Source organism: Acanthaster planci, linkage group LG04 (assembly GCF_054643075.1).
Source record: "Acanthaster planci isolate LZ-2023a linkage group LG04, COTS_SCS, whole genome shotgun sequence".
In the NCBI taxonomy this organism is placed as follows: domain Eukaryota; kingdom Metazoa; phylum Echinodermata; class Asteroidea; order Valvatida; family Acanthasteridae; genus Acanthaster; species Acanthaster planci.
Genome location: NC_141780.1, coordinates 20,315,355 through 20,329,127, shown reverse-complemented (window position 1 = coordinate 20,329,127; position 13,773 = coordinate 20,315,355). Strand labels below are relative to the sequence as shown.

Genomic DNA, 13,773 nt, shown 5'->3' with positions numbered 1-13,773 from the left:
TCATCAAATGAATAGTTGTATCGTTGCTTCAATAACCAACACGAATAGTCATAGTGACCGCTGAACTCGACCTTGCTACACGCCCTTGTCCGATACTTGATGTCCCTATGCCATTAAGCGCGTTTCGCGTTTTAACGCGAAACGCGTTAAACTGTGTTTAACGTAAAGTGTTCTGATGTGCCTAAATTGCAAAAAAACGCGTTCGTCGGACAAGCCTCGGACAGATGATGGCTAAACTGTTTCAAACAATTCTGTACTCGGTCTCCAACAATCCCAACACCCGTTTGGTGTTATGTTTTTCCGACGACTAAAGCAGAGTCAGGCTGTTGCTACTCGTTCTCGCTAATGTTCATATTGGTCTCGTCTTTACTTTAATAAACCACTTTGTCAAAGGTCCCGTGCTTCTGCCTCAAAAGCGCAGTCTTGACTTCTAAATTGCCCAGTAAGATCACAGGTCTTGACCTCTCTCAAGTTTTCTACACCAAAGGGTCAACACCACTTATACACCTCGCTCTCGAAGTTAGCGTCTTCTATCGTCAATTCCGCATCTATCACAAAAAGCACGTGCACAATCAAAGCTCCGGGACTTTGGAAATTGGTACCTCCGATGTCTCCGATGCGTCACCCCGATCGAGCCACTGTCGACTGCACTCTGTCGGAGTTTAGACACGTTTTTCTCTTTCAGGATCGTTAATATACGTTGGGTACGGGCAAACCGTTATATATAATCTTTCAGGATCGACGTATATACCATGTTTCGCCTGACGATCATGTCTGCCTACCGGTAGCTCACAATGTAGTCCGACCGTTTCGTGCAAATTGTCATAAATGGTTCTGTTTTTGTCTGTATTTCACAAAAACGAATCGATGCATAGAAAAACAGACACGACTTGGCTGCGGAACAACTTGCCAAAGCTAAACAACACTAGGAGCAACAGCTACCAGTTTCTAAAGTTTCTAAAACCTTCTAATCTCTCGAAAGTCGGCTTCTCTAAACGGTTCTGACGTGGTGTACACTGTCATCGCTTCGATGTAACCTTTTCTCAAGAGCCGTCCTTTTTTTACCTGTCGCCATGAAGCTTAAAAATGAGTGTTTTGAGAGATTTTCTGTGATTCTTAAAACTTCTTTCAAGCCAAGTTTTTTTTAACTACTTTCGTCTCTTCGCAGAGCCGCTGTATTGTCTTGGCAATTTGGATTTGTCGGGTATAGTGAAATATTACAGCGGTTTTCGTAGTCCTCCTACGTAGGATGACGCCATCTGCTCTTGCCATGCCTCTTTTTAATCATAATTATTTTTTTTTCTTCGTTGTTTCCAAAGTTGAGAGTGATGAAAACCCACAGCCCCATGTGAGGTTGTGGGCTTCTGTTTGTTTCGACTTTTTGACACTCGTCGACCCAACGATATATTGTTTACTCCGTGCTTGCATATAATTTATGCATGCATTTATTGCAAGCTGACATGTATCGTTTGTTTTCGCCAAATAGATTCTTTCTATACTCGTTTTGTGCGGGCAGGGAGGTACAGTGTCACCGTATTTGCAGGTTGCCAGGTCTCTAATAGGCGTACGCCACGCTTAACATGACACACAACAAGTGCTGATCGATTAATCTTCGGATTGTTAAGTCTGTTGTAAAGGTATAGTTTGGGTCCGTACTGTTAACCTTTTTATTCATTGGTCAATATTTTTTCTCTACAATCTTTTTTTTCTGCCACTGATTCAATGGTCAACTGGCTTAGACTTGTTCCCAGTCCGCTGGGCCGACCGATGATTTATTTATTTTATTATTATTATTTTTTTTTGTTGACAACGAGAAGGGTCAAGGCTGCTCCCGCTCAAAGCGCGGAGAAAGACGGGCAGAGGAATGGTTTTGACATCTCACGTTTCGTACTGCTCTCTTAATGGTTCCTGGTTCTGTCATGACTTCGTACAGCTCCCAGGCGGGAACCAGTCTTGTCACCCTCATAGACCTGTGTTTTCGTAGATAGCTCTGTGCGTTTCCGTTATCTACAAGTACAAGGATTATTGGAGGACTCGTTTTATTTTCAATCTGTTCACCAGCCATTTGTTTCATGGAGATTCTTGAAAAGGATTCCAATTTTGGCTCTCGATCCTGCTGTGAATCCTGCGCGCGAACACACTTATAATGCACACACTGGGCCGGGATCTCCTCAAATGAACACTGCTAAAATCCATGTATAAAATCTATTTATTTTGTAAAACTCCTACCTTTAACATTCATTTCCCCCCTGAAATGCATGTGTTAAGGCCTAACCTTCTGACTGCAGTCGTTTAAAGAATATCCTTTAACCCTTCAACATGACCGTTTTTCCACACCATTATAATTCAAATTTTGTCAATTATGTTTGGTACGCGTATAGTCAACAATTCTTTATATACGTTCAACCCTGAAAGCTGAGCGCGGCGTGGACTTGGAGCACTCACAACCCACCGACGCCGCGCCACAGAAACCCGAGCACGACATGGCATGGTCAAAGGAATAGCAGTTGTACAAAATGAAACAAAATATTTATCCTAAAGACAATTTCCATCTCGAAAATTACCTTTTCTGATACAAATGAAAGTCCTATATAAGAAATATATTATATTAAGGGTTTAAACACTCGGATTCACACTTGAAATTATCAACAGAAACATTTCCAGCTGTTCGTGTTTTCGGAGACTCATCGTGGTCCATCTTCTTGTAACTAAGAAACAAAGGATGTGCACGCCATCGCCGCACAATGCTGAACAAGAAGAGTTTAAACATAGGGGGCGCTTATCGCACAACACCCTTCGCTCCCCCCCCCCGGCCTTGGTTTTTTTTTTCAAAATCACGGTTATACGCGCGAGATTAACGATCTATGCGTTTATGCCCTACACTCACCATGCATATACGTCACAATGAAACAGTGAGTGACGTCAAAGAAGTTCTCTGAGCTTCTGCGTGGAAGTTTGTGTGTTGGGCGCTGTGCGCCGTATTTCCACCGTCATCGGCACTGAAATCGAACCAAAATAAAACAGTTCTGATTCGCGCGCACTGCGCTGTTGAGGTGGAATTCGATGTTTTGCCAGCAGAGCAACAAGAAACTAGTTCGCTCTCAAGTAGCTACCCGGGTTATCACGTCTGTGCGCATTTCCTCGGTTGCATTGGTCCTCCAAACGGTACAGAAAACAATTTTTCAGAGGTCACCGAAATCGTCTTTGGGCGTTAAAATCAACGGGAGTCGTTACCCAACGCCATTTGGGGAGGAATTCTTTCGCCAACCAAGTCTGTCTAAATGAGCGCTACCATGGGATGCGTGGTAACTAAGGGCCGTGACGGTGGGGGATCAACAGGTAGGAATGAATGTAGACTGTACTGTAGCACGTATACAAAATGAAACAAAATATTTATCCTAAAGAGAATTTTCATCTCGAAAATTACCTTTTCTGATACAAATGAAAGTCCTATATACGAAATATATTATACTAAAGGTTTAAACACTCGGAGTCACACTTGAAATTATCAGTACGGTGAAGGATCTACAGGTAGGAATGCATGTAGACTGTACTGTATAAAGTACAGAGATAAATATAGCTCTAGTGTAAGTCTTTTAATATGACGTGCTAATGAGCACTGGTCCGAATTTTTGTTCTAAGCACGTGATTTCCCAAGTGGTACTCGGAAAGGGGCAATCCTTTATATAATTATATAGAACAAAAATATTATATATTGAATTATTTACCAACATTGGTAAACCGACTCAATCGTTCGGTTGTGTTAAAGGAAGATTTCCCGAAGATACAAATGTACGTTGTGGACCGATGCACACCTTTTAACAATTAAAAATTGAAATGGGGAGATGTCCTAAAAGAGAGTGTTCCCCCCAAATGAGTATTCTACAACTTTAAGTCATTACAAAATCAATCAACTGTATTCGGCTGCGCGAGCATACGTGATTGCCGGTGAAAACAATGATAACAACGCGCGAGTGCTTTCTTTGATTGTTACCCGTGCGCGTTGTTAATTACCGTTGTTTTCACCAGTTGCCACTGGCAATCACGGATTTTCGCGCTGCCCTATACCCGGATTGGTACACTATAGACCTAGTATATTCTGGTGTTCCTATCATTAGCACCCTGTTACATGAAGAAAGAGTATTGAGTATGATATTTCTAGGTTAGCATTTTGCTTTGCTAGACAATGTGATACAGTGCGTTTATGAAAATCCACCATGTCCACGCCCATGGTATCTTTTTCTAAACAATACTCTCACACCCCCCCCCCATTTCAGGCACAGATTTACACCACTGAATTCAACTTCAGATCCGGTGAAATTGGTTGCACTTATACTTTCCTCGAATGCGTTGCTTGGATTTGGGAAGCGGTTTCAGGTCCCGTCAGAGACAGTTAGCATGGTTCAGTATTGTTTCGGAACTGCTTGACCCGCTCAACTCGACCTTACACAAAGGATTAATTGAACTTTGTGTGGAGTACTCTCCCTCTTAAAAGAATTTACGGCCAACTATAGTCACCCCATCTTCACAAAGAGTTTCAAATTGTTCCAGATGGCTTGCGTTCAAACCGGCATTTGTCCCTGTGAATTCAAGCACCGCGTATGGCCGAGAATTAGTCACCCTGACCTTAGCCAGCGAGACGTCCATCTCTAGTTAACTGAGGACAGGTATTATACTGCCAAGGCTGTGCTGACCAACATGTAAATCTCGTTAAAAAATGGTCTCGTGAAACCAAACTTCTGACAAATAATTAGAATACGTTCAACCTTTGTTGCACTTATGAGCTGGTGGCACTTCTGGCGGGGGGGGTGCTTCAGCTGGTCAACAGCCGAATGGTGATCGAGTGACCACTGGTTGAGGACTCTGATCTCACACGGGGAAGCGCCTTCACTGCCTCATGGGTCTCGCTACACGAGAACAACTAAGTCAGGGTCTTTCAACCTTTTGTTGAGATACTGATGAAAATATTCCACATATTAATAGCAGGTGTTTATAAAGCAATGAACATTGCAACGTTTCACACGAACCGCACTGTTAATCGGCACGTAGCAAAATGGCCCCAAAGAGCTATACATGTATTAATTTCATCGTAACGAAATCATTATCACCATCATTACTCATTATGTCGTTGTTGTCGCCTGTCAGTGCGTCCGTAAAATTGAATTCTGGGAAGCTGATATCAAGGATAGAAATATGGATGACATGCGCTTTCACAATGTCAAAGCGAGCACGTTGAAACACGGCTTGTGACATCTCCTATAAGGGATCTGCTTTTCATTTCTATACGCCACTCGTATTTTGTTGGCCTAACAGGAGATCGGTTGGCGTGTAAAAAGCCTTGTTAAAAAAATAAATTAAAAAAAAAAAGCTGATGAAGGCTACATCACGAAGCAAGATGCTCAACGTACGATGGTCTTGTTCTAAATTAACTTTAACTGATTAAATACATTTTTTAGACATTCTCAGGAAGAGTTATGCAAATGAACAATTTTTGCCGTTCGAAAATGCATTCAGCCATAAGGTTCTGTGAACAAGTCCTGCATCGTCCACTTTAATTGTAACAGCTAATTCGCTTCGTAACATCTCGTACATCTAAACAATGTTTGTGTATGTCAAGTCCTCTCAGGTCAAATGATTTTGTAAAGGACGTAACTGGACAACATGCTTCAAATGCGGACACCGCGTGACACTCAGGTGGATGGTGGATTTGAGATTTTTGACTCGTTTCTACCTGAAAACATAACGTCATTCATTATTTGTAACTTCTAATGAAGCGCTGCAAGGACTTGAATAAACTGGAGCAAATCGCTCAAAGCATGGATGCGGCCTTGACCATTTCGCTGACCATTTAAGAGTATCTGCCACTGTGTGCGCGTAGAATTTTTTTTTGGGGGGGGGTGAAAATGCGAATGCCCCGCTGATATAATAGCATCCGCCTTGAGTAAAGGTACCCCCTCATCGGTTGAAAGAAGCCATTTTGGTGGGCAGTGTTCATTTTGATGGTAGCTGCGCGGACACAGTGCATGCATTGTATTTTCGTTCGGGAGCAGTTTCCGCCAAAAGGGCTTTCGTTGCTCTGTCTATAGAACGAATTGCAACATGAATGTCCTAATCAATTATTGTTGGAACCAAAATGATGCATTATGCGTCAACGCAATCGGACAGTAAGCACAAAATAGGCTGCATGTTGTAACTGAATGCACACATAATGAACAACCAGTTTGATTTCAAAGTCTGAAGCTGGCGCTGTCAATACTGTCCTTGCCGTTGTCATGAAAATCACTCCTACTCTTGGTGCCGCTCGGAGTGGATAGGGAAATATTGTCCGCGCGTTTTTGCCCGCGAAAAATAGTTTCCCCTCTCTCTCTTTCTTTAGTAATGTATATAATTTGCAGACAGGATTAACCGCATAGCAAAATTTCCCAAAATAAAACAGAACGTCTCGTGACATTTGGAGCTATGAAACCGAAGTGAAAATTAAAGTTTCCAGTTTCAGTAGTGCATTATTACTATTACCTCTCGACCCGATGGTATTTTATGACCTTTGTGGGAATTTGTTATTCAGCACACAGATGTTGAATGTGCATGAAGCAGAAACAGTTAAGGCAACAGCACTGCTCAGTGCATGACGATGTAATACCAGATGTATACCGAAGCGGGTTCCAACCCCCCGGGATTTTCCAGGCATGAAAAAGAAATGCCAGTCCATTGTTCTTATTAAAAGGCGCTTCATAAATGGTTTTAATATTAGTCCCAATTTGCAAAATGTGCTCAGCAGTCCAATGCTGTAAACTCGATAAAAACAAATAAAATAAACTCTTATTAATGTACCAAACAGAAAGATATTTCAAAATCAACAGGAAATAGATGGGTTATTTTGTCCTTTTTCTTTGAACAGGCAAGATTAAAATCTTTCCATTCTAAAAAAATAGCTTTGAAGAATAATTTCCCGAATGTTTTATTTCCCGTGACTCACATATTTTATCTTTGTTTTTTTTTCTTGCTCTCATATTTGTTTATAATGACCATACATATTCTTTTTTTTTTCATCAGGTGCAGGTAGAAATGAGGTTCCCGTGTTCGTTCAGACGTAAGTTTAATTAGATACCTGTAACTAGTTTTCTAAAATCAGTTTACATGTATTTCTCGGTAGATTTGTATCGTTCGTAGTTATGAAAAGTGCTCAGCAAATTGAGATTTATCTCTTATGGGTATGTGTGGTTCTGAAAAGAACCGGGAGTATACTCAAACGTTTCGGACTGCGTGCTCAGTCCGGCGTCAGGAGACGGACTGAGCACTCTCCTGACGACGGTGTGTTGAGTCTGACGACGGACTGAGCACGCAGTCCGAAGCGTTTGAGTATACTCCCGGTTCTTTTCAGAACCACATATACTCATAAGAGATACATTCCTTCGCACGGTGCTACCGCAAGCCTTTCCACCTGTTCCTGTCTTTCACCATGAAAAGCCTGAAATTCCAAATTGAGATTTCTGAAAGAAAAGCAATCTGTACTAATATTGCTGCAGGGCTTCTGAGAACTACCCAGACCTGAGCCAGCACAACAACCACATGGCCAAGTGTCTGACTCCAGATATCTACAAGCAACTGTTCGACCTCCGCACGTCGTTCGGCTGCGACCTGGACCGATGCATCCAGACGGGTGTGGACAATCCGGGCCACCCATTCATCATGACCGTGGGCATGGTCGCCGGCGATGAGGAGTGCTACGAAACCTTCGCCCCTTTCTTCGACCCCGTCATCAGCGACCGGCACGGCGGTTACTCGCCCACGGAGAAGCACGTCACCGACCTCCACCCAGAGCACCTCGTCGGCGGCGAGCTGGACCCGAAGTACGTGGTGTCCAGCCGCGTGCGAACCGGCCGGAGCATCCGCGGTTACGCCTTGCCCCCGCTGTGCACCCGTGCTGAACGGCGAGACGTGGAGAAGATCATGGTGGACGCTCTGGCCAGTCTGGGTGGCCCGCTGAAGGGCACGTACTACCCACTGGACAAGATGACGGAGAAAGAGCAAGAGCAACTCATCGAAGACCATTTCCTCTTCGACAAGCCGGTCTCCCCGCTCCTGACCGCCGCGCGGATGGCCCGCGACTGGCCAGACGCCCGCGGCATCTGGCACAACGACCTAAAGAACTTCCTGGTCTGGATCAACGAGGAGGACCACGTCCGTGTCATCTCCATGGAAAAGGGGGGCAACATGCGAGCAGTGTTCTCCCGCTTCTGCGAGGGCCTGGGCAAAATTGAGGCGTCGTTGAAGAGCAAGAACTACGAGTACATGTGGAACGAGCACCTGGGCTTTGTTCTGACCTGTCCGTCCAACCTGGGCACCGGCGTCCGGGCCGGGGTCCACTTGAAGATTCCGCTCCTCAGCAAGCACGAAAAGTTCGATGAGATCCTGTCCAAACTCCGTCTACAGAAACGGGGCACCGGTGGTGTGGACACGGCATCCACCGACGGCACCTTTGACATCTCCAATCTGGACCGGCTGGGCACTTCGGAAGTTCGACAGGTGCAAATGGTGGTAGACGGTGTGAACACCTTGGTAGCGATGGAGAAAGCCCTGGAAGGGGGTGAGAGCATCGATGATCTCATGCCGGACAGCAAGACAGATCCCGACCTAGCCGAGTACCCGGACCTCAGCAAGCATAACAATCACATGGCCCACTGCCTGACCCCACGCATATGGAAGAATCTGAAGGACAAGCAGACACCCAGCGGGTATACGCTGCTGGACTGCATCAATACAGGCATTCAGAACCCAGGTCATCCCCATATTATGACCGTCGGCGTTGTTGCCGGGGACGAAGAATGTTACGATGTCTTTGCTGAGTTGATGGACCCGGTAATCAGCGCTCGACACGGAGGCTACGACAAAGATGCCAAGCACCTCACCAATCTTAACTCTAATGATCTCCGAGGGGGCGACAACCTGGACCCCAAATACGTCCTCTCATCCCGGGTACGTACCGGCCGCAGCATCCGCGGCTACGCCCTCCCACCACACTGCACGAAAGAGGAACGGGCCGCCATCGAGAAGATCGTCGTGGATGCCCTGGCTGGCTTGGAGGGCCCCCTGAAAGGCACCTACTATCCCCTGGAAGGTATGTCAGAGGAGACTCAGGAGCAACTCATCGCGGATCACTTCCTCTTCGACAAGCCTGTGTCACCGCTGCTCACCGCTGCCAAGATGGATCGCGATTGGCCCCAGGCTCGGGGGATCTGGCATAACGAGGAAAAGAACTTCCTGGTTTGGGTGAACGAGGAGGACCACACCCGCGTGATTTCCATGGATAAGGGTGGCAACATGAAGAAAGTCTTCACCCGATTTTGTGAGGGGCTGCAGAAGGTGGAGGCCCTGATAAAAGCTGCTGGCAAAGAGTTCATGTGGAATGAGCATCTGGGCTACATCTTGACCTGCCCCTCCAACCTGGGCACCGGCCTCCGCGGTGGGGTGCACGTCAAGCTCCCCCTAGTCAGTCAGGACCCGCGATTTGATAAGATTCTCAAGGCTATGCGTCTGCAGAAGAGGGGGACTGGCGGTGTAGACACAGCTTCGACTGACGGCATCTTTGACATTTCCAACTTGGATCGTCTGGGGACCTCTGAGGTGGAGCAGGTGCAGTGTGTGGTTGACGGCGTTGAGCTATTGATAAAGATGGAGAAGGCTCTCGAGAAGGGTATATCAATCGATGATCTGCTTCCTGCCGCCTGTAAGCCTCGACCACCGACCAAAGTTATGAGCAGCAACTACCCAGATCTTTCTAAGCACAACAACTGGATGGCCAAGTGCCTGACGCCCGCTATCTATGACAAGCTGAGCCAGCTGAAGACAAAGTCTGGCTTTACCCTCGATGACTGCATCCAGACTGGTGTGGACAACCCCGGCCATCCCTTCATCATGACAGTCGGTATGGTTGCCGGCGACGAGGAATGCTACGAGCTCTTCGCGGACCTCTTCGATCCGGTCATCGACGCCCGTCACGGTGGCTACCCAAAGACTGCCAAGCACCCAACCGACCTGGACGCTACCAAGCTGAAGGGCGGCGACGACCTGGACCCGGCGTTCGTGCTGTCTAGCCGGGTTCGCACAGGGCGCTGCATCCGCGGCATCTCCCTCCCACCTCATTGCACCCGGGCCGAGCGAGCCATGGTGGAGAAAATCTGCGTTGATGCCCTGGATGTACTCGACGGGCCGCTGAAGGGCACGTACTACCCCCTGACCGGCATGACGGAAGAGACCCAAGATAAGCTCATCGCAGACCACTTCCTCTTCGACAAACCGGTTTTCGCCGCTCCTGTGGGCTGCCAATATGGCTCGCGACTGGCCTCAGGCTAGAGGTATCTGGCACAACAATGAAAAGACCTTCTTGGTCTGGATCAACGAAGAGGACCACACCCGCGTCATCTCCATGGAAAAGGGGGGTAACATCAAGAGAGTCTTCGAGCGCTTCTGTGAGGGGCTGCAGAAGGTGGAGGCAGCCATCAAGAGCAAAGGCCACGAGTTCATGTGGAACGACCACCTTGGGTTCGTGCTGACCTGCCCGTCCAACCTCGGCACTGGTCTGCGCGCCGGCGTGCACGTCAAGATCCCCCTGCTCAGCAGGCACGAGAAGTTCGACGCACTCCTGGAGAAGCTGCGGTTGCAAAAGCGGGGCACGGGCGGCGTGGACACGGCATCCACCGATGGCACCTTCGACATCTCCAACGCCGATCGCATCGGTGTGTCTGAGGTTCAGCTGGTACAGATGGTCGTCGATGGTGTGGGTCTGCTGGTCAAGATGGAGAAGGCACTCATGGCTGGCGAGGAGATCGACGGTCTCTTTCCAAAGGGAGTTTAATTTGCAACCGTCCCCTTCAACATACCTTTCCTCTGTTTTGTTTTGTTCGTTCTTTTCGTTAATTTTGTGTAGTTTTGTTTTCCAGGGAATTTTGATTTTGAAGAAACATCCTTCGTAAGACATTCAAAACATGTTCAAAATTAGTTTCAGACAACAAGATAAAGTGACAAAATTTCAAAGGTGCCAAAGAAGCTTATTCAAACCACCAGACAAAGAGCGTGTGAAATACACTTGTTAAATTCCTCCCATCTTCAAACAGGACAGTCCAACACGTCATGGAAAAAAATGCAACTGTTATTCTTTGAAATACTGAAATAACCACAAGGATGAGTCCACAATGAGCTCACGAGTGCAAAAAACTTCAGGGAAGACACACAGTAAATAAAACAGGATTCACCGGCTCATTCGTGAAATTAAGCGTATATTTCGCAAAGTAAACAGCAAACAATATGTTTTAGAATTCGATATTGTCAAAAAAGACAATTCGGTTTTGTCAAAAATTGACAATTCAAGCCGATAAGAACGTAGCGTTAGCCATTCCCACATGCATGAATAGAACAAATTTATGATAACATTTGCATGAAGAACTTCTGATCATCTTTAAGTTTGTCATTCTTTACAATAGCTATAATATATCCACAGCTCGTTTTCCATAACACTTTTGCTTTATGATTGTTTAAATACTGTTCTCAGCCAATAAGGTTAATGACAGTTTCAGGACCGAAAGCTGCAAAAATACAATCCAATGCGTCACATTTGAACGACAGGCTTATGCCAAACCAACGACAGGGATTTACATATTGAAAAGTAGCACGCCTACTGATTGCGCGTTTTGTTCTGGATAGGTCTACGCTTTGAAAATTAACTAAAATTTGCAAAGTCTACATCCAAATTTGGTTCTTTTCGAAAGATTTATTTCTATTGAACTCTCACTTGTTTGTGAATATTGGATGCCTTTATTTCAGTATGTGAAGTTGAAAGAGTCGCGTTATTAGGTTTTGGGGTCTTTGAATTACTAATGAGTATCGAATGTTTACATTAACCGCAGATTTTTAAAAATTAATTCAAGAAACAGAAATTGAATGCAAAATGGACTTTCATATCGCTAACAATTAGGCCCGTTGTGTCTGTTGTATACTCACCAATAAAGAATTCTATTTTTTTTTTGGGCAAAAAACTGATGTGCAGAAGGCTGACTTCGTTGTTAAGGGAATTTATACCCCTATTAATTAAAGTACACCATTTATAATAATTTCCCCTGAAGTTCTAAACCACACAGCATTAGATGGATAAATATTATACAGCATTAGAATAAATCCCGGTTATCTTACTAGCGGTACCGGATCACCATCACATGCCATGAATTATTTAGTATCATCAATGGTGGGACCTTCGGCTATACCAACTGGTTATATCTTGCAGTAAAGATACCCATATGCAAAGGAAGCCTGTGTGAAAAGTGAGTCCAAGGACCATAATCAACCAACAGTCGTTCCGGCATAGTATAGGCTAAGCTAGTATCCATAGCTTTATTACCCTTATTTGCTTTTGTCACGGACCTCCATTGCTTTTCTCGAATACACTTGATTAATTTTATTTGCGCACTGATAAATTGAAAACTGCGGCACATCCAGTCCAACATTGTTTCGTTTCAACTTGATGAGGGTTTCATGACTTTTTAGCAGCTAGAAATTTAGTGCTTATAATTATTCCCTATTTTAAAAACACTTTGTAGGGAATAGAAACGTGTTTGTCCGATCTGACCATTAGAAAAATCCCCCATAAAGGGGCATGGCTTCAAACTGATAAGTATTTCCGTTTTGTTTTAATTAGTTTCCAAAAACTTCAGCCAACTCTCGAATTCTGATTTTGTTCCCTTGATTTTGGTGTCTGTTCTGATGTTATTTCTGATGATAAAGTAACTCGGTATATTTGCGACCGACTGACACTCCAATTGGCTGATTTTCATCTAAACTGTTTAGCAGATGTTTTATGCTGATTGCCAAGACTATCGCTGTGAGGTTGTACACTATTTATGAGGGGCTGGGGGGCCTTATGAGGTGATAACTTCCTAATGTGTTCTACGTAACTATGCCATAGTCATATCTTTGTTCGTTATTAACTGGCTGTGCGGACCTAAAATTATGCGTATATAAGTCTATGGTAGTGACCGTATGGATTTAAGACAGCTCGTACGCCACCAGTCCTGTGCGTATTACCCTGATTTAAAAAAAGCGTGGGCAAGCAGTGGGCGAAACGATGAATGGCAGCGCGTTCAGTGCGAATTGCACGTGACGCACTTGATTAGATTGCATCATGTATTTGTGCTCTAAAAAGACGCTCCCTTTTGCACTGCTATTTCCTCTTTTCAAATGTTGCAATCACACCGTTTCGAATCTGCTTGGGCCAGATAATTAATAGCATTTTATGGCTGGGTCCAGCTGGAGTTGCAGATACTAGGGATAGCACCCGACATCCCCATCGTATTATAAAATTACATGGTGGACATGAACCATTGAGGTATATGTAGCTTTTCCTACTCCATGCATGCATAAAGTTAGAAAGGTTGTGCTAACATGATCATGAAAATAAAGCTCAATCGTAATAGACTTTATTCGTGGTCGGCCATGTTGAAATTGAAAGGGAAGTGAAGTCTTCATATTTTGTAGAGTTGAGGGTAGAACTGGAAGTCGTAAAATGAAATTTCCTGACAAATGCGTACCTGTCTACTTCGATTAGGCTAATTATTCCAAATTGGCCAGTAAAAATGGAGGCTTGAAACGCAAGGCGATTATAAAGAAGTCAGGTACCATCTTAATCCACGGTTGCAATTTACCAAACAGATTCAGGGAACAAGATTGAAATGGCTCCACGTGAATGAGGTATATTATGCAAAGTTCTAAGAAGAACCAGACAAA

General features: G+C 44.9%; 1 protein-coding gene across 1 annotated transcript; it reads left to right on the top strand.

Moving 5' to 3' along the window:
- Nucleotides 1–2,981: 2,981 nt before the first annotated feature.
- LOC110986925 (creatine kinase, flagellar-like) lies at nucleotides 2,982–11,799 on the top strand. The gene is given in 4 exon segments (XM_022249252.2): nucleotides 2,982–3,339; nucleotides 7,054–7,090; nucleotides 7,527–10,302; nucleotides 10,304–11,799. Coding segments are annotated over 4 exon segments (3,423 nt in total). The 5' UTR covers nucleotides 2,982–3,281; the 3' UTR covers nucleotides 10,856–11,799.
- The last annotated feature ends 1,974 nt before the right edge of the window (nucleotides 11,800–13,773 follow it).